At 36.3% G+C, this 22248-nt stretch overlaps 1 protein-coding gene across 7 annotated transcripts in view; it reads left to right on the top strand.

The window, feature by feature from the left end:
• The first annotated feature begins 10290 nt into the window (after positions 1-10290).
• SLC4A10 (solute carrier family 4 member 10) overlaps positions 10291-22248 on the top strand; it is a 294893-nt gene continuing 282935 nt past the window's right edge. For 4 of the 7 annotated variants that reach the window (XM_019457667.2, XM_053908269.1, XM_019457634.2 and 1 more), the window contains exon 1: positions 10293-10555. Coding sequence is in view for 1 of the 7 variants with exons in the window: in XM_019457673.2 (XP_019313218.1) it covers positions 10508-10555 (48 nt within the window). In the remaining 6 variants the exon portion in view is untranslated. Of the gene's footprint in view, positions 10556-22248 lie in introns of all 7 variants that reach the window. The other 3 variants (XM_019457640.2, XM_019457673.2, XM_019457647.2) reach the window with 3 other exon arrangements.

Here is a 22248-nt window from a genome sequence, read left to right as displayed (position 1 = left end):
TGAAGAAATGCTTTAGTATAGATATAGCTCCAGAGGGTCTTCTAGGATATTACAGTTTTCTAGGGGAACTGAAATGGGCAAATAGAATATCAACACAGATTTATACAAATAAAAACAATAATTTGAAGAATAGATTGAGTATAAAAATACTTCTGAAGGGTCGGGAAATTTGATTTATTGGAAAAGTTTGATTTATTGGAAGTTTGATTTATTGGAAAAGTTTCTAGAGTTATACACTGGGACTCAGTAGTAGTTTTGAAACAAATATTTAGGATAATGAATGGATCAGTGAAACATCTGGAAGACTTTTAAATATTGGTGTTTACTCAGCCATCCATTCACTGAGTTTTCCTAAGTCCACATAACCTTTTAAAGAAACCTAATCTGGTTAGGGGAGGGGGAAATGGGTGATGGGCATTGAGGAGGGCACTTGTTGGGATGAGCACTGGGTGTTGTATGTAAGCGATGAACCACGGGAATCTACCCCAAAAACCGAGAGCATGCTTTACATACTGTATGTTAGCCAACTTGACAATAAATTGTATTAAAAAAAATAAACATAATCCATACTCAGACTTTTTCATGGTCCCAAACCCATATTTCCAACTCTTTTCTTATCATTTGCCTTTACACAATGTCTAACCACCTCAAAGTCAATGGAATAATGATTAACAGCCACTATTTGTTTGAGAAACGACCATTTGCTTGCTAATATTCTAAGTGCTTCATATGTGTTAGCTGATTTAATCTTCAGAACAATTCTGAGCTCGTTCTTTTATTACCTTAGTTTTATATATGAGGAAACTGAGACTTTAGGAGTCTAAGAAACTTGCCCAAGGTCACACAGATATTAAATGACACTCCTGAGTAGAAAGCCTATGTTCTTTTTTTTTTTTTTTAATTTTTTTTAATGTTTATTTATTTTGGATACAGCAAGAGATAGACAGAGCCCAAGCTGGGGAGGGGCAGAGACACAGAATCCAAAGCAGACTCCAGGCTCTGAGCAGTCAGCACAGAGCGACACGGGGCTCGAACCCACAGACGGTGAGATTATGACCTGAGCCGAAGTTGGACGCTTAACCCACTGAGCCACCCAGGCGCCCCAGAAAGCCTATGTTCTTAACCACTGTTATTACTTACAAACTTAAAAAAAATTTTTTTTTAATGTTTATTTAGTTTTGAGAGAAAGAGCGAGTGCTTGAGAGAACATGGGGGAGGGGGCAGAGAGAGGGAGACAGAATCTGAAGTAGGTTCTGCACTGTCAGTGCAGAGCCCAACACAGGGCTCGAATTCACAAGATCATGACCTAAGCCGAAGTCAGATGCTTAATTGACTGAGCCACCCCAGGCACCCCATTACTTTCCAAATAGAATTCTTTAGTCATTCCCGCAAACTACATCTTTTACTGTTTTCTATATATTGTTGAATATTATCACTATCCAGCCAGCCAGAATGCTAGGCATGTTTGTATTCTTCATTTCCTGCATCTGAATATGTTGTCAGTAAGTCATATCTATTTTTCCTTTTGCACATCTCTTGGAACTCTTTCCTTTTATTCATCGTTACTGGAGCTATCATAGTTTGGGTTCTTATCCTCTCTTATCAGCTTACTAACTGGTCTCTTTGCCACTAGTCTTGCCCCGACATCTTCCATGTTATAGCTTAAGTGATTTTTTTTTTTAATGTTTATTTATTTTGAGAGAGAGAGAGAGAGAGTGCACATGTGTGTGTGAGTGGGGGAGGTGCAGAGAGAGAGGGAGTGAGAGAATCCCAAGCAGACTCTGTGCTATCAGCACAGACCCTGACCCAGGGCCTGACACAACGAACCAGGAGATCATGACCTGAGCCGAGATCAAGAGTTCGAGGTCCAACCAGCTGAACCACCCAGGTGCCCCTTAAGTGATTTTTCTAACTGGTTGTATTATCATATCACTCTTCTGCTCAGGATCCTTAGATATCTTTCTATCACATGTGATATAAAGTCCAATCTCTTGTGTATGACAAATAAGACCTTTCATAATTTGGTCTTTGTCTTCACTTATGTCCTTTTTTCCTGCCCCTTCCTTTTATACATTCCATGTTTCAGCCATATAGGACTTGTTAGAGTCTTGAACACATACTATTCCTCCTATGTGGAATACTTTTACTCTCCTCTCCCCTAGAGCCCATTTCATACCTTTATTGTAGTGGTATCATATGGGATGCTAAACAAATGTTTATCTTTCCCCATTTCCAAGTACACCGTAAGCTTTCTGAGAGTTTGATTTATGTTTCAGTTATCTTTATATAGTCTTATTTACTTAGCACATAATGTATTTTATAATTTATGGTACATAATGTACTTACTGATTTTAAGCCCTGAATCATACAACAAATGGATGGATGGTTGGATACACAAATAAACACCATTTATGTTTTGTTTCTCAAGTGAGGGAACACTCTTTAAAGACTGAGTAGTTGAGGAAAGTAGGAGAGATGGCTGTCTGATTGGATTGGTTAACATAGCAGCATGGAGTTGGAAGAGCTTCCTTTTTTTGTATTAAAATTTTTTTTTAATGTTTATTTTTGAGAGGGAGAGAGACAGAGTGCAAGCAGGAGAGGGGCAGAGAGAGAGGGAGACACAGAATCCGAAGCAGGATCCAAGCTCTGAGCTGTCAGCACAGATTCTGAGGTAAGCCTTGAGTTCACGAACTGTGAGATCATGACCTGAGCCAAAGTGGGACACTTAACCAACTGAGACACCCAGGCACCCCATAAGTTTCCTTTTTGATGTTTGAAGATTTATGAGTGTATGGCATATTTAGAAACCCTAGAAATTATTTTTAGTAATAACATGCTAAATGGTTTGGATCCTGAGGCTTGGAGTGTTGATTGATTTGCTTAAGGTTTTTCAACCAGCTAGTTGCCAGGCTTGCATTTGAGTCAGAGTCTTCAATTTTACCTATTTTAGTATCTGTAGGTGCAGAATATATACTACATTTAGTCCAACCCTCTTATTTAACCAGTAAGGAGAATACTAGGGCAGTAATCTGTCCATGGTTGCAGAGCTACTTAGGGACAGAGATTTCTAATCCTGTGCTTTCCCCACTGTAAGAAGCAGTGTGGTGTGGTGGTCAAGAAGCTCAGTAAAACCAGCCTGCCTGGACTTAAATCTCAGTCCTGCCATTTACCAGCTCGGTTTGGGAAAATTCAGTTATCTTATCTGTAATATGGGGGAAAGTATCCACATCATGGAGTTAGTGTGAAGGTTAAATAATATAGTAAAGCCCTTAGATAGTAGCTGCCACATAAGTCTTCTGTAGAGAGACTTATCATTTTTTGATAAAAAGGGCAACAATAATGCTTTCCCCTCCCCTGTGTTCCTGCTGAGTTTACATAGTAGGATCTATCATGCTATATTGTCTCATGTTTGCATCTCCCTCTAAACTGGAATTCATTGAAAAATTTTGAATTGTCATGTCTGTAGAAAAGATAGTGGAAAATATGGAGAAAGTATATGTTCTTTGGCCAAAGAAATACTTAAACTGCCTGGTTAGGGACATCCCCACTGTAGGTCTTCTCATCCTGATGCAATAGTTACCACCTCAGTTATTTTTTGTCAAGACCTTAGATCACATGCTTTCCCGAATAACCATGGCGAAGCCTAACTATAAAGCATCACTTGTATGCGAAGTATGCATAGAAATATTTCATTTTTGGCTTGACCAGGTTCATTCTTTTAAAATTTGCTGACTATAGTACCAACTTTGAGTTTGGAACTGGTGGTCTTCTTCTTTTTGTTTGGGAGCAAATATTTTATCTGGCTAAGTGGACAAATTAGAGATCAGTTATAGCATGATACCAAAAGTAAGTGCTCTGGGGACAAATAGCCTGGGTTGCATTTCTAATACTGATGCTTAATCACTGTGTGAATTTCAGCAAGTTATTTAACTTCACTCAGCTTCAGTCTTCCCATATGTAAAGAGTTTAACACATGCATCTTGGTGTTAATATGAGGAGTAAATTAAATAATTGTACAAAATACTTGGCATAGTACCCGACATGCAGTAAACATTAATGAATGGTAGGTATTTTTTTTTAAGTTTTTATTTTAATTCCTGTTAGTTAAAATACAGTGTAATATTAGATTCAGATGTACAATGTAGTGATTCAACACTTCCATACAACACTAGGTGTTCATCACAAGTGCACTCCTTAATCCAAGTCACTTATTTTACTCATTACCCCCCCCCCCCCCCCGCCATGTCCCCATCAGTTTGTTCTCTGTAGTTAAGAGTCTGTGTCTTGGTCTGCCTCTCTTTTTTTTCCTTTGCTCATTTGTTTCTTAAATGCTACATATGAATGAAATCATATAGTATTTGTCTTTCTCTGACTTATTTTGCTTAGTGTTATACTCTCTAGCTCCATCCATGTTGTTGCAAATGGCAAGATTGCATTCCTCTTTATGGCTGAATAATATTCCATTGTGTGTGTGTGTGTATGTTCCATGTTATAGCTTAAGTGATTTTTTTTTTTTTTTTTTTTTGACGGACGAGCCGTTTTTATTCTATTGGGTCAAGCGGGGGAACGTCTCTCTCGGAAACATAACAAACCAAGCTGCGTGGGGGGGGGGGGGGCGGACAGAAAGGGAGTGATGGATAAACGAACGACCACAGATAAAGCTTAAGCAAAGTCCTTTGCCGCACGGGGCCACGACGAAGTCCAAAGACCACAAACAGGTACCGGGAACATATATATATATATATATGCCACATCTTATTTATCCATTCATCTATCGATGGACACGTGGGCTGCTGAAAGAATTTGGTGTTCTTTCTATTTCTTTCATGTATCTGATTTGGAATGTCTGATTATTTGTCTGTCTTCCAAACTTTGAGCTCCTTGGGGTAGAGACTTTGGATTTCCAGTGTCTAGCACAATATTGGGCCCATAGGAGGTATTTAGTAAGTGTCTATTAAATGAATGAATTTTATGTATCTCTCTTGATTTATGAGATAATTCTGTTCTTGAGAGGAGGCATTGAATTCCAACACTTAAATAAAAATTAATTTTCATACCAGAAATAGAAGAACAATTTTCAGTTGTTCAGTTTTGCCCTATTTTATTAATGTTGAAGTAAGATAATTTTTTTTTATCTTAATCAAGTTTTCCCCCCTACATTTACTTAACTGCCGTATATTTCTTAATATAGTCATTGGGATTTAATGTCTCAGGAATGGATGATGCAATAGAAAAGCCAGTTTTAAGTTTCAGAAGTCTAACCCCACGGTGTATACAGTATCTAAATAATAGCATTGTAAGGAAAGATGAAAAACTAGTCTGTCCATAGCAAAAGATTCTCTGGAATGGAGGAGGGGAAGAATGGGGGAAGGAACAAGGCTTTAGTTGCCAGTGTGCACCCTTGAGAAAGGGCTGTGTGTTCTTTTTCCACTAATTGTGGTCCAGTTTGAGGTTGAGGGAGAGAGAAAAAATGATAAATAATTCAGATAATTATATTTAATGTTATATGTCAATTATACCTTAATAAAAATTAATTAACTAAACATATAAAGAATTGACCATGTACTAGAAGTTATACAGAAACAAATAAGACATGAACCCTACACTTAAAGAGACCATAGTTTAGAAGAGAAGAAATATAGTAATCGTATGATAAGTGCTTAAGTAAAAATATGTCCAAAAAACAGAGGTAGACCAGAAGACAAAATGATTAATTTCTTTTAATGTGTATTTATTTTTGACAGAGACAGAATGCAAGCGGGGAGGGGCAAAGAGAGAAGGAGACACAGAATCTGAAGCAGGCTCAGGCTCTGAGCTGTTAGAACAGAGCCCGATGAGGGGCTTGAACTCGTGAACCAGGAGATCATGTCCTGAGCCGAAGTTGGCCACTCAACCAAATGAGCCAACTAGGCACCCCTCAAAATGATTAATTTCTTTTTCATTTTTTTAAACATTTTTCTTTTTTAACATTTATTCATTTTTGAGAGTGAGAGAGACAGAGCATGAGCAGGGGAGGGGCAGAGAGAGGAAGACACAGAATCTGAAGCAGGCTCCAGGCTCCGAGCTGCCAGCACATGGCCCAACATGGGACTCAAACTCATGGACTACGAGGTCATGACCTGAGCTGAAGTCAGAAGCTTAACTGACTGAGCCACCCAGGCACCCCAAAATGATTAATTTCTAATAGCACTTCTCTCCCCCTTACGATAGAGATCTAGAGATCTAGAATCTTTAGGTTATTTATTTTTGTGGAAGAAAAGCAAAATTTCCTTTACTTGTTATGTAAGCTGGAAGTATATGCATGCTTCAATTTACTACGTCTTCAATTATCAGCATTTAAGACTAGTAATCACTGTCTTTGTTAAATGGTCTTGAATGTATCATCTCTATTCCTAACCTGAAAATAATCAATGTCACACTTATTACAGAGTTAATCTTGTAGCTAAATAATCCTTAATTTGTCCTTTTTCTACACCATCTTATGAAGAATTGCAACAAAATAATCATTATTTGCAGTGTCCCATGTTTCAGGCATACAGTATAATGATTTAACATTTGTATATGATCATTACAATAAGTCTAGTTACCAACTGTCACTATACAAAGCTATAATTTTTTTTTCTTGTGATGGGAACTTTTAAGACTTCCTTGCTTAACATCTTACAAATTTGCAATACAGTATTATTGACTATAGTCACCATGCTGTACAGATTACATCCCCATGGCTTATGTATTTTATAACTGGAAATGTATACTTCTTGATCCCCTTCACCAATTTCACTCCCCTCTCCCCCCAGTGTTTATTGAATTGAGTTGGATTGGGTTAAGATGCTGTATTCTAGTTCTCAATCTACAGAGTAGGCCTTTTTTGGGTATCCCTGTATGGGTAAATTGGAGGAAAGAGTGAAGATCAAGTCTTCGGTTTTTCCAATCCTGAAAATTGAAACAATCATGAACTAAGAGAAATGGGACTTTTTTTGATAGTTGATGACCAGAATCATGCCTATCAGGTTGGTAGCCAAAAATGTCTATAAAAAGGAGTAAGATTTGCCACCTTTCAAATCTATTGTTCTACAATGAGGTTCCTTCTGGTAGGCCACATTTGGGAGTGGGCATTTTTCTCCCTTTCCTAAATGGTCAGATGTCATCATTTTTTAAGTTGTCAAGAAATAACAGTTTTGATATTTCTTGAATTTGTCAAATTCAACTAAACACTTTTAGATTTGACAAATTTATTAAATATACATAAAGTACTTTAAATTGTTTAGAACATTTGTATAGATCCCAACGGATAGAAGTAAAAGGAGATAACATTTAAGTAAATGATATGAACAGCACTGACACATTTACATATGTGAAAAATGACCATTTGAAAATATTAATCTTGAGTTAATATTATCAACAACATAGTATTAATGTTCAGGATATATTTCTGATCTTGTTGCCTAACTAAAATTCAGCGCTTTTGTACTGAAAAGAGTCAGTGCAAAAGACTTTCAGATCTAAGCCAGAACTCGATATTACCAGGATGAAAAAGTGTTTTCTTGAAATAATAGTGTTGGCAATAACCTTTAGAGTCCAGTGCCTTCTTCAGGTACAATTAGATGTATCAAATATAATATTAGATGGCCTCTTCTCTAAGATAAACATTGCATTAATGTGCATATCTTAACCCCCATGGCTTAAAATAGCAAAAGGAGGTAGGAACTGAAAGGACATTGGCTCCATGCTGACTTGCATACTTGGGGGATTAGTAAAATTTGAGGTCAGCAAGAGTCCCAGGATGCAGGACAGATCAAGGAAGGAAGCACACCATGGTGGCTGTGTTCCTTTTCTATTGGCCGCTACATGGGCAGCTGGAAAGGAAGGTGGCTCTTCTGTTTAGTGCTTTCTGTAATTCCCCTTTGTATGGTTGGCTTGTGGCCGATTGCTCCTTTTATTTCATTCTTCAGAGAGGAAAATTCCACATTGATATTGCTCAGTTTGACGGGAAACAGCATCAGTAACACAGTGCCGCACACATAGTAGGACTGACTGAATGAAAACTGGACTATTGTCTCATTCCAGTTAGATGTCTGAAACATTCAGTTCCTTGGACAAATACAGCCTTTGCAATACTTAATGTTATGTTTGAAATTATGGCTGTCAAATTGTGCTAATGAAATCTCACCGGATTTCTAAATAAAAACAGGCTGAGGAGGAACTCATTTTTAATCATCTAGGATCCAAGGAAATTTGACTGTAGTGGAAGGGCTCTGGACTTGGAGAAACAGAAAAGTTACCTGGGGTGTTTTTCAAAATGTATATCCCAGCTACTTCCTCTCCTAGCCTCCACCAAGGACATATCAGGATCTCCAAGGTGGACAATACGTAGCTGGAAAAACAAGCTGCTCATACAAGTTGGATTTTCTCTTCCCTAACTTCTGTTCTTTTCACTTTCTGAGGTTTGAAGATGAGTGGAGAAGTTGGTCTCCATGGGCCTATCTGTAAAATTCTATGGTTTTGTTAGTGAAAAGTCTACTCCCTAGTGATGATTTTTTTTCCTAGAAGTTATCAGTACTTCTTCATTAACACTTACTTAGGATGTGGCTATATTTTCCTATGATATGGGACTTAATTCTGAAGTCTTTAGAGTTGTAAAATAGAAGTAGTGTGGATTAACTGAGAATCCCTTTCTTTCCCCACTTTCCTTTTTACTAAGCTAGCATTCATTTCATTATCTTGGATCAGAGAACTTCAGAGATATGGGCTTGCTTGCACTCTAGAAGTAGAACGTAGTGTGTTGAAACTCTGGCTAAGTCCTGTTACACCAATAGGAATAGTAGTTCTAGCATATAGTGAACACTCAGGAATAGTTGTTCCAGCAAAGTAGCTATATGGTTTATCAATATACATTATAGGAAAGTATTGCTTAAAAGTCATTTAAAATACATACTATCTTATTTTTATTTTGGCTCTTGGAATAAAGAGTCAGATGTTTTCCTAGTTATATTTGAATTCTTTTTGAACAAATATGAACTGGATGACTTAGAATTTCCTAATGAGATAGAAATTATCTGTCTAGAGAGGTCACCACTTTTATCCTAATAAGTTGTTTTGATGCTTTATTATGGTTATGTGAGTGGAAAGGGAGCTTTTATTTATCAGTCCATGGTAGAAAGTCAAGTTGGGCCCCAAATTAGCAACTTGCCAGTCAATGTCTTGTTATTTAAGTCCTTAGAATCATCTCTACGTGTGCACAAAACTGCCACTCAAATATATTAATCATTCTAGTTTATAAAACAAAATATTTTCTTATCAAGGTAAGAGTTTATTATAAAGATTTGTATTGAGACGGTAAACAGATAAAATCTAATAATAATTCCACCTATCAGGAATGTTGTGGAAAATTTTGGTGTGTTGCTGAAAATAATTTAATATTCACTCCTGCTGATGAATGCTTTTTAAATCCGGTGAAAAATTTCTTATCTCAGATAAGCTATCTCAGTAATTGTCACTCATACTCTACTAACCCCTCTGCATTTGTAACCTTTGTACTCAGTCTGGGATTCAGTGATACGTGGGCTTCATTACTTAAAATACTCTAGATTTATAATCAATTCTAGGAAATATGTAGTCACTCAACAACCATTATCAACTTCTTTTCCCTACAAAAGAGCTCCTCTCACTGACACATCTTCTCCCATGGATTAGAGAATTTTCTACCCCTTTTTTGTTGATACTTTTAAGGCAAAAGGGTATATGCTTTTTGTCAGATTCATTGTCTCTTCAGAATGCTTTAGTATTTTAATAATTGCTACTATCAAAATACTTTCTTTCCCTATTTGTTGGGAAATCAGAGAAAAATATATTTTAATTTGTGATAACGTGTGCCTTGCCTAAGTTTCTCAGAATTAAAATATTGAATGTATCTGTATGACCAATTCTTAGTGAGTCAACAAAGACTTTAATGTCTGATTTTGTTAATGCGTAGTTCAATCTCACTAAGGCATATCAGTTTCAATGTCATCTTACCTGTTTTTGAAGACCCCATGTACTCACAGCAGGACATCTAGGACACCTTATTAACATCTTCTTGTTTGACTTATGTCTCCCATGGGGATCTGGGAATGAAGTGAATTGCCTCGAAGTGTTAAAATCTGGCTGAGTTGGTTGGAGTCCACCTTGGACTAGTCTGATAAGAAGTTAGCATCTTAGGTGAGATTCTTAATGTCCATTAGACTTGCAGCACTGCAGGCTGTATTTTATATCAGCAGCCAGGTGTGGGCAGTGACACAGGGCTGGGGAGATCTCTCTTACCGGCCCAGGGATCCAAGGCATTCAGTGCAAAACCTGGCCAGCAGCCCGAGCGAGTAGGAGCCATGTGACTCTGGTGAGTTGGAGTGTGCAATTGCCTCCTGCTTCAGAGCTACCTGATCCGAATACTAAGCAGAGCGAGTGCCGGGCTGAGTGTAGGACATTGAAGACACTGCAGAGAAAGGTGCTTATTCCAGAGGCGTTACAAAACATGGAGATTAAAGACCAGGGAGCTCAAATGGAGCCGCTGCTGCCTACGGTAAGAGACAACCTGCTGTCACAGATTAACCGCGTTTGCTGCAAATCCTGTCAGGCAAGCGGTCGGCTGGCTAGATGCAGTGAACGTACTTTTGGGGTGGTGGATAGCTCCCACGACATATGGACAGGGGTCTCCTCCCATCTCGGGTGACTGAAATGCATAACGCAAAGCACATGATTTTTTTCCCCCCTTCTCAATATGGATGCACTACGGTGATGAAATGTCTCATGTTTGCTGCTGTTTGAAGAGATGGCTAGGTTTTAGCAGCAGGGACAGCTGTGTGTCTCTCTCCCAGCCCGTTTCTGCCTATCTCTGTTTCTTAGGCTGTGCAGTGGTGGCTGAAGACCCTGCAGAGAAGCCCCCCTCCCTTTTTATCATATTCCATTCATGATAAATTTCCTCCCTATGCCTCATCCCCCTGGCAGTGAGGTAAGGGGATCTGCTGCTGTTGCAGCTCTAGAGATTTAGTATCTGCAGAAACCAGGGGAAAGGATAACAGGAGGATTTTGTATGTGTGTGTGTGTGTGTGTGTGTGTGTGTGTGTGTGTGTGTGTGTGTGTGTTTTGTCAATCTCTCTTAAAAGGAAATATGTCATGGTTCACATACAAAGAAGGTATGCATTTTGGGGGGGACAGGCTGACAATTCAGCTTTGAATATCTGAAAGGTTCATGAGTTGTCATTTAGAAATGTCCTGCTTATTTCTGGGTCTTAAGCCAGATCTAAATCTTGGGTAAGTAGTTGGTTTCCCTATCCTCTCCACAGTCTCTGGGTGGCTCACAGACTTTGTAGCTCTTCAGGCAACATCTTTCTCAGCCTGGAGCAGCTGATGTTGCTGTGTTCAAGGAAAAAAAGAAAAATAACAATAACAATAACAACAACAACAACAACAGTATTTTCTTGATGCAACAGAGATGCCAAATGCAAGCTTCCAGCTGTCTATCAGCACTATCACAGGTCAGAACAGCAGAAATCTCCTCCCTGCTCCAAACCAGGAAGAGGGGCTGCTCTCAGCTCTCTGTTACTCAGGTTGGTGACCCACCTTGCAGAATAGGGACTGAGAGCAAGCTGTCCACTTCCACGTCCATTTCTAGGCTGTGAACACATCTTTAAATCAAATGATACCTCGGGGAGTGGGCAAATTCTGGGCCACTGTATTTTTAGGGCCTTACCTCTCCTGCTGGGCTCAAAATCTGCAAAAGATGCCAGTTTGCATCCCGGAATTGGCTGTGGCTACTGAGCATGCTCAGTTCTCCTCAGGACGCTAGATTTGGGCTGGGAGGGAGCAGGAGGATGGGAAGAACGCAGGCGTCACTACCAAGAATGGAGCCTAAATAAAGGGCGGGGGCTGTGAGGGGAAAAAAGGAAGCATATCAATTAGCCTGCCTGCTTAAAAGTAGAAACATTTCTCTGTGGATCAAAGTGGAGTTATTTTATAAAAATGAGAATAAAATATTTGTCTCTCTTCCCTAACTTGAATAGATATATAAATTATGATTCTGTGGGTACTCAGAATTAAGGATGTCAAGAATGTCAGAGAGAACTATCATTCCTTGGATGAAAGGAAGGGACTATACATAGGAATTGAAGGATGGAGATTTAGGAAAGGTTAAGTTATATGGAAAAACCCCCTTTTTTAGGGGGAAGGGGTTTGGAAGTTGGCCTAGAAAAGCACGCTGAAGTCAGTTTGATGTGGCATATGAGTTGTCACTTCTGGGAACATTTAAAGGGTTTAGGACCAAGTGAGAATTAACTGGAAGACTTTAAAAGAGGATAGCATTACTTGGTTAGATGGGCAATCAGTGTATGGCTTAAAGGAGCAGAGAAAATAAAAGTTTGGCTAGAAAACAAGGTCTATCATCAGTCTGATGGAAATTTTTGAGGAGTCAAAGGTTGCATTTTATGTGGATAATGGCCAGTACAGAATAGTTACATAGTTACATAGTTTAATGGCAAAAGAAGATCATGTTAGCAGTTGATTATATGAAAAATAAACTTGAGAGGCTAGAATGGATGCTGAATTACTGGCCTACTTTTATACTTTTATAGTATTTTCAGCTTCAATTGCTTTTATGACTTGTTTTTTAGTTTTCAAAGCAGTCATTTTAAGTAAAGCAGATTTTATTATTTTAATTTTAAAAACGAGAAATTGAGGCATAGGGACTTGGAATAACTTGTCTAAGGTCACACAGTATTGAAGCCAGCACTGGAATATAGGTCTTCTAAAACTAGTTCAGAAAGAAAAGCACTATTTTTTTTTTTTTTACATTACATTATTAATCAGGCTTATCATAATCAGATCCTGGACTGGAGTTTTTATACTTGGAAGAGGGAGGAAGAAATAGCTTTTGACTCTGCTTTAGAAAATTAATCAGATGACTTTGCAAATAATTATGTAAATGGCAATATGGCATAATATTTAAAAACACAGTCTGGTAGGTCACAGCACTGCTATTTACATGCTGTATGATCCTGGGGAAGTGATAAGCCTCAGTTTCTTCAACTGAAAAATGGGAAGGGAATGGTACATATGTCTTGGGTTTTGAGAAGAGTGCATCAAATAACTTATGTGAAATATCTGTCATTTAGTAAGTGCTCAATAAAAGTTAGCTGCTAATAGGGAGGAAAGGGAGTAAAAGTTTCTTTTTAAGCTTCCAAGGTTTACCTTCATTTTAGTGTATATAAAGTACATTTTAAGGGTGTGAGTGAAGGAGGTCCTGACATGTTTCCTTTTTTTCTCAGTCCTCCTTAGGGAGCTTTACAGATAATTTTCTTTTGATGAACAAGGCATCATAGCATTTATTGGCCCTCATCACTCTAAGGGTTAGGACATTCAGCTCTTCTGGGCTCAGAGTATAGTCTGGCTTTGATAGCACCTGACCGATACATCTGAAGCTATGGATCAAGCCATGTTCAGAAGATTCCTTCATTTATTAAAAGCCTACTTTTGGCCAAACATGTTCGTGGGGCTGAGAATATAGCAATGAACAAGATAGACAAAAACCCTGTCCACATGGTGCTCACTGTCTCTAGCTAGTCTAGAGATAGAGCTCAATTTAGCTTTTAGAGAAAAACTGCTATTTTCTCCTCAAATAATCATTGTCATAAGTTGTTTGAGATGGGTAAATATGAAGACTATTTGTAATAGTAATGAGGGTGGTATCCCTTTAGTAAAGATGGAATTAATCTTTTGAAAGTATGAAGCCAGGAATTTAGGACTGCATAGGACTTCAAATTTGTCCTTGACACTGAGTGTTGAGTTTGCTTCTAGGCGTAAATTACTAGACCACGGAAGAGACTTCTAGGAGAGTAGTTTTATAGCAAGTATTTCTATCTCATGCCATTTAATCTTGGGTGATATTTTAGTGGTTCTATGTTGGATCCCTTATAAAATTCTGATGTCCTAAAAGGAGCTAATTTTAAGTTGAACTTGCTTGTAAAACTGCCCTGAGGTATGGAACTAGAGTAAAGATCACTTTTTAAAGGTAATTTATTGGTGGAATAGAGCTCCTTTTAAAATGGTAATTCTGGATTCCCAAATGGCCCAGTTTATTGCTTTATTTGTGAAAAGAACCTTATGAAAAGTCTTCTATGTTATTAAATGAGGGAAAGGGGGACTAAAATGTCAAAGTAATGAAAAGAATATGTAAGTTGGCTAAGTAATATTGGTATTTATATTTTATTTAAATGGTGATTTAGATTATAGTACTAATTTAAAAAAACATACTCACATAGTAATATGTAGGAAGCAAAATGCAGTATAAGAAATCCTCATTTTCCCCTTTATGACTTGAATTTTTACTCTACAATGGTGAGTGACTATAAAAATAAAATGTACATATGGGATGCCAAGGTTGCTAATGAGTGGTAGAATCTAAAGCCTACAAGTATTGTTTATGGTAAAAATACTGAAGGCAGATGAGGAAGTGAGATAGTCTTCGATGGAGGCTTAGAAAATATCTGGGTAAAGGTCTGGAACTCAAATAGAGTTAGTGAACATGGCCCAAAATAATCACACTTCCAAGGTATCCCAATAACCTTGGGATGATGATTAATTCAGAAGTATAAATTGGGCATAGACCATAGTGCATTGCAAGATACTTCAAGTGAATGGAGAAATGTGGGTGCCACTCTCAACACTGCTTTGTAGAGAAACTCCACTCTTCCCTTCTCCTACCTCATAGGATACATGACACGTGATCATTTGGCTTTCTGTGAGGATACCACTTTCCATCCATATAGTAATATTAGTTAATTTTTATTTATTGTAGTTAAAATAAGTGTAAATTAAAGTTCTAATATATTGTTCCACTTAAAAGAGTTGTCTCAGATACTCTTTGAGGTTATGTTGCTCTTATTTAGAAAAGGGGCATAACTAGTATTTAATGCATCGTTTTGTGGAATCATAAATGTTTTGGTCTGAAAAGGACTACTGAGCTCAATTGCAGGTTTTGGACTCACTCATTAATTTACTTAAATGCATGATGAAACTGAACAACCAAGAGATAAGAAGATGTATTTAAGGGTATGCTGCTTACATTAGTTAATGGCAGAGCTTGGCCTAGAGTCCAAACCTCTTTATTCTTTCCATCATTGTGTAGTCCCGCTTCTAGCATAGAGTAAACATCTGAGTGCTAAGTTAAATATGATGATGGTAATTAGACAAGTTTTATGAAGTAATAATAGGTATTGTCTCAGGCTCACTCTAAGCATACACATCTTTAGTCTTCATGATAATCCTGAAAGGTTGCTAATGTTATCCAGCCTTACAGATAAAGAGACTGAGGCTGAGAAGGTCAAGTAAGTTACCCAGGTTCCCATAGCTAATAAGTACTGAGCTAGCATTTGAAAATATTACATCTAATTAAAAAGTGACTCTGTTCTTTTTAATTAGAGCCAATTTAAAAAAAGGAATACTGTTATAATATGGACTTTTTCATCTACCTCTTCAAAAATGAAAATACTATGATATAAGATGTTATAAAATGTAAGGCACTGCAGGCCACATCTTACATGATTCCACTTATATGAAAAGTTCAGAATAGGAAAATCCTTAGAGACTAAAGTAGATTAGTGGTTGCCAAGGCCTGGGGCAGAATTGGGGGAGTGATTGCTAACATCTATTGTTTTTTTGTTTGTTTGTTTTCAGTGATGGAAATATTTTGGAGTTACATAGTGGTGTGATGGTTACATAACATTGTGAATTATACTAAATTGTATACTGCAAAATGGTGAATTTTACCTAAAAAGTATTGCAAAAAAATAGGCAAGTTATTTAACCTTTATCACTAACAGGGAAAAAGTTGAGGATCTAAACAATTCTTATATCAGTCCTATTTATATAAATCAAGAAAAGAGCAAATGAAAAATTCATGAAGATTCACAACACACACACAAACACACACACACCCTAGATCATGTCTACCACAAAATGTATTCTTTTTGTGAAGACAGTGCTAAGGCTAGTCAGGGTTTCACTGAACTATTTGCAGACCTAGAGGTCTTTGGGAATATATCCTCAAAGCTGAGTTAAGAGAGTATATAGCATATCCTATGTACGAGAGAGGAAGAGAACTATTTCACTTGGGTCAAATTGTTATTTTTTTTCTCCAGATCATTTTTCTGAACTTTCTCTTGTTATACATTAAATTTTAGCATAAGGAACATCAAAACAACTAAATTTCTAGGAAAATACTTTTTTCCCCATTATACCTCATTTTGTGTGACCAACATTTTTTAAAGGTCATTGTTGGTTTAGCCTCATACAGTATTATGTTACTGTATGGTATAATAAGTCAAAATCCAAAGGAAACAGATTATCAATCATATTATACTGATTTTCAAAGTATGTTTCTTTTAAGATCTTATGATGCTTAAGGAGATTTTTTACATATCATAATAAATGTACCATATATATATATATGATTTACATGTCATAAAATTCTCCTGTTGCAAGTGTACAATTCAGTGATTTTCAGTAAATTTATAGAACTGAGCAACCATCACTGCAATCCAGTTTTAGAACATTTCATTGTCCCAAAAAGCTTTCTCCAGTCCACGTGTAGTCAATATCCACTTTTGACCCTAGGCAATAATTAATCTACGTTTTGCTGATTTCTTTTTTGTCTCTGTAAATTTGCCTTTTCTGGACATTTAATATAAGTGGAATTGTACAATAGACAGTCTTTTGCGTCTGGCTATTTTCACTTAAGTGAAACATTCTTGAGATCCATTCATATTGTAGCATTTATCAGAAGTTTGTTCCTTTTTATTGCTGGAAAGTATTACATTATATGGCTAGCAGACCTTCTTTTGTTTATTGAGACTTTAGTCATTTGTATAGTTTCTAACTTTTGGTTCTTATATATGGTGCTATTATAAATTTTCATTTATAATTGTTTCCATGTGGGCATATATTTACACTTCTCTTGGGTAGAGTCCTATGAGTGGAATTATTGGATCATATAGTAAGTTTATATATAATGTTCAAAGAAATTGACTCTTTTTCAGTGAGACTGTGCCATTTCACAGGTACCAGCTCTACCATAATAGAAGGGTTTAGGTTTCTCCACATTTTTGCCAACACTTGATATTGTCTTTTTGAATAGTCATTTTAATGAGTATAAAATGGTATGCTGTTGTGATTTTGATTTGCAATCTCATAATGACTTATTTTCTTAGTCCATTTGTGTTACTATAACAAAATATCATAGACTGGATGGCTTATTAACAACAAAAATTTATTTTGTGCATCTTTGGAAGCTGGGAAGTACAAAATCAATGAGTGGTAGGTTTGATATCTGATGAGAGCCCATTTCCGGTTAATAGATAGCCATCTTTCAGCTATGTTCTCAGATGGCAGATGGAAAGGGGAGCTACCTGGGGCCCTCTTTTATAAAAGCCCCAATCATTTCCCAAAGGCCCTTCTTCTTCTTCTTCTTCTTCTTTTTTTTAAGTTTGTTTATTTATTTTGAGAGAGAGTGAGAGAGAGCTTGTGCATGTGTGAGTCAGGGAGGGATAGAGAGAGAGGGAGAAAGAAAATTCCAAGGGGGCTCCACGCTGTCAGTGAGAAGCCCAGTGCTGGGCTTGATCTCACAAACTGTGAGATCATGACCTGAGCCTATCCCAGGAGTCGGCCACTTAACCAGCTGAGACACCCAGGTGCCCCAGAAAGGCCCCATCTTCTAATACCATCACTTTGGGGGTTAGGTTTCAATATACTAATTTGGAGTATGTGTTTGGGGAAACACATTTGGTCTATAGCACTAATGATGTTGGACATCTTTTTATGTGCTTATTAGCCATTTGTATACATTCTTTTATGAAATGTTGATTAAAATATTTTGTCCATTTTCAAATTGATATTTGTTGTCTTGTAAGAGTTTTATATATATATATATATATAATTTTATATAGAATTTTATATATATATATATATATATATATAGTACATATATTGGATATAACTTTTTTGTCAGAAATATGATTTGCAAATATTTTCTGTCTGGCCTTAACTTTCTTGATGACTTTTGGAATACAGAAGTTTTTAATTTTGACAAAGTGCAATTTATCAATTTTTTCTTTTATCAATTGTGCTTTTGGTGTTGAATCTAAGAACTCTGCCTAAACCAAGCTCATGAAGAGTTTTCTTCGTATGTTTTTTCCTAGGAGTTTTATAGTTTTGGTTCTTACATGTAGATCAATGATCTATTTTGAGTTAATTTTTGTGTATGGTGTGAGTAAGAGTCTAAATTCTTTGCATATAGATATCTAATTGCTCAAGCACCATTTGTGAAAAAGGCCACCTTTTTTTCCATTGGATTTTCTTGGCAGCTTTGTTGAAAGTAAATTGATTATCAATAGAAGGTCACTTTTTCTGGGCTCTAAGTTCTGTTCTGTTAATCTATGTGTGTTTCTTTACCCTAATACTACATTGTCTTATTATTGAGACTTTATAGTAAAATTTGGTATCAAGTATTATAAGTCCTTCCACTTTATTATTTTTCTAAATTGTTTTGGCTATTTTAGGTCCTTTGAATTTTAGGATCTACTTATTGATTTCTACAAAAACCCTGCAAAGATTTTGATAGGGATTGTTTTAAATTTACAGATCAATTTGGGTAGAATTGCCATCTTGGCAATACTGAGTCTTCCAAAACATGTACGTGGACTGTCTCTCGATGTATTTAGATCTTTAATTTCTTATGGCAATGTTTTGTAGTTTTTTTTTTTTTTTTTTTTTTTTTTTTAGTGAGGACTTCTATGTATACAAAATGACACAAAAATTTCTGGATGCCATGTATATATGCATTTCTATGTTAAACTTAGGCCATTTTCAAAGAGTTTAGGACTCCAGAAGTCTTCCAAGAAAATGGACATAGAGATTAATCTACAGACTTAGTGGGGTAGAGTGAGAATGTATTACAGCCAAGGACTTGGTATGGTTTTGATCTAATGATGAAGTCCTCATAAGAATATCATCAATACTTGATCATTTATCATGAAAATTATGCTCTAAGGATTTAATAAGCAAGTATTTTTTAGAAGAATTTTCCCGTTGCATATTGAATGTGTTAGGTTGCTGGAGTGCCTCCAACATTTATTTTTACCTATGCTTAGTCTTGCTTATTCTGAGAAACCAAAATTATTTAGAGAAGGCAATTGCTTCCTAATGACTTTTTTTGACTAATGAGGCTTTGATATCAAAGGTGATAACCTAGTCACATTCCAGAAAGCAGGTGCCATAAAAAGTAGTTAGGTATGTAATAACTACTGGATGGAATCAAAACATAACTCTGCTTATGAAGCACATTTCATTTTTGTTAGATTCACTCTGCTCCTTTCATAAATACAGAGGTGATTTCCTGTTGATATTTAAGCTGCTTTTGGAATAAGCCTATCAAAAGTCTTCTGATTTGTTCAGAAACAAGACTGTGGTAATAAAATGGAAAAACATGCAGACATCAGGACCTAGACCTAATGTATAATTTGTTATTTAAGTGTATATAATGTACTTTGTGTTTTATTAATGAATAATGTTATGATATAAATACCTATAAAAATCTGATATTATATAATTTTACAGAGCATTTCTAGGAGATATTATTATTATTATTTACAAATAAAGGGATTATTATTGAAACTTCACACTCAAGAAGCACCTGTATCAGAATCATCAGGAGGGCTCATTAAAAATGCAGGTTCTGGAGACTATAGATGCTGGAGAGGATGTGGAGAAACGGGAACCCTCTTGCACTGGTGGTGGGAATGCAAATTGGTGCAGCCGCTCTGGAAAGCAGTGTGGAGGTTCCTCAGAAAATTAAAAATAGACCTACCCTATGACCCAGCAATAGCACTGCTAGGAATTTATCCAAGGGATACAGGAGTACTGATGCATAGGGGCACTTGTACCCCAATGTTTATAGCAGCACTCTCAACAATAGCCAAATTATGGAAAGAGCCTAAATGTCCATCAACTGATGAATGGATAAAGAAATTGTGGTTTATATACACAATGGAATACTACGTGACAATGAGAAAGAATGAAATATGGCCTTTTGTAGCAACGTGGATGGAACTGGAGAGTGTGATGCTAAGTGCAATAAGCCATACAGAGAAAGACAAATACCATATGGTTTCACTCTTATGTGGATCCTGAGAAACTTAACAGAAACCCATGGGGGAGGGGAAGGAAAAAAAAAAAAAGAGGTTAGACTGGGAGAGAGCCAAAGCATAAGAGACTGTTAAAAACTGAGAACAAACTGAGGGTTGATGGGGGGTGGGAGGGAGGGGAGGGTGGGGGATGGGTATTGAGGAGGGCACCTTTTGGGATGAGCACTGGGTGTTGTATGGAAACCAATTTGACAATAAATTTCATATATTGGAAAAAAAATTTAAAAAAATGCAGGTTCTGGGCCTTGCTACTCAAGTATGAAGAATATCAAGGGGATGGAGCCAATAAACAAGCAATATAAAGAACTCTCTAGGTGATTCTCATGTACACTAAAGTTTGAGAATATTTACCTTAAAAAATTAACTGAAAAATTATAGTATGTCTGAGTTATTTTAGCTGTGGGAATGCTAGAAGACCAAATCTTGCAAAAAAAAAAATAAATAAATGGGGATATTTTTTATAGATCATAATGGATTACAAAATTGCTGAGTGCTCATTTTACTCATTTAGCATTGATTACATATTACATATCACTTTGTAATTTATATGTATATAAAATTATTTTTACCCATATATAAATACACATACATATGACTTGTTTCCTTGATTAGAGTGCTAGATTCTTAAAAGCAGAGTCTATTGTTTCACAGAATTGTGTACTGCTTTCTAACAGAGCTAAGTGCATGCAAGTCCTTCTTAAACATATCATGGGTAATACATTAAGCAGCAACACTAGTCGACCTCAGTTGTCAAGAGCTTAAACTTTAGAGTCAGACAGTTCTAACTGTTCCAATTAAGTATGTATGCCAGCTCTGGCAAGTTTCCCAGCTGTTCAAAGCCTCACTTTTCTTATCTATAAAATGAGAATGATGACAATAATAGTAACATCTACCTTGCAGGCTTGTGAGAATCAATTATGTATATAATTATGTACATACCTTTATATATGAGTTATACTGTTTGGAGTAATTACTCAAAAATTATAGCTATCGTTGTTATTACTATTGGCATAATATTTCTCTTTGAAGATAATTTCACCAAAGATTTTTATACCCAATATGCATAATTAATTTGATAATGAATTATTGATTTAATAATTCTTATGTAATAACTTGATTTATCCATTTGACAGTAATAAGATGCAAGCCAATAATATATCTGGTAAATATAATACATTCATTTTTCCTAATTATAAAATTAATACTTATTTTTTAGCATAGTTTAGAAGCATAGAAAAGGACATATAAAAGAAAACATTCATTTTGTTATTTTTTGGCTTTTTATTTTGAGATAAATTTTGCACTTAACACAGTAATTGCAAAAATAGTACAAAGAGTTCCCATATACCTTTCATTTGCTTTGCCATAATATTAACATCTTACATAATTAGAGTTAACAATCAAAACTAGGAAATGAACATTAGTACAATTCTATTAAATAAACCACAGTATTTATTAGGATATCATATGTCATTTTTCTGTTACAGGATCCCATTTTGTGTTTAGATATCACTTCTTTTTCTTTTATTTATTTTTTTAAGTTTGTTTATTTATTTTTAGAAAGAGAGCATGAGCAGGGGAGGGCAGAGAGACAGGGAGAGGAAGAATCCCAAGCAGGCTCCACGCTGTCAGTGCAGAGCCTGCTGTGGGGTTCAAACCCATAAACTCTGAGATCATGACCTGAGCTGAAATTGAGTCTGATGCTTAACTGATTGAGCTACCCAGGTGTCCCAATGTCTTTTTAATCATCTCCATTTTGTGAGTTATTCAGTCTTCCCCTATCTTTCATGACCTTGACATTCTTGAAGTGTACAGGGCATTTTTTTTTTTTGTAGGTTATCTCTCCATTTGTGTTTCCAAGCTTCTCAATGAGATTGAGGTTATGCATTTATTGTCAAGAATACCACTGAAGTGACGTTTCCTTCTCAGTGAGTTATATCAGGGGATAGATGATGTCATTTCTGGGTATGTTAACCTTGATTATGGAGGTGTCTGCTAGGTTTTCTACCTGTAAAATTAAAAA

Source organism: Panthera pardus, unplaced genomic scaffold (genome assembly GCF_024362965.1).
Source record: "Panthera pardus isolate Hobbes unplaced genomic scaffold, ASM2436296v1 HiC_scaffold_10, whole genome shotgun sequence".
Taxonomy (NCBI): Eukaryota; Metazoa; Chordata; class Mammalia; order Carnivora; family Felidae; genus Panthera; species Panthera pardus.
Note: the sequence above shows the minus strand (reverse complement) of the source record. Positions and strands in the feature narration are given on the sequence as shown.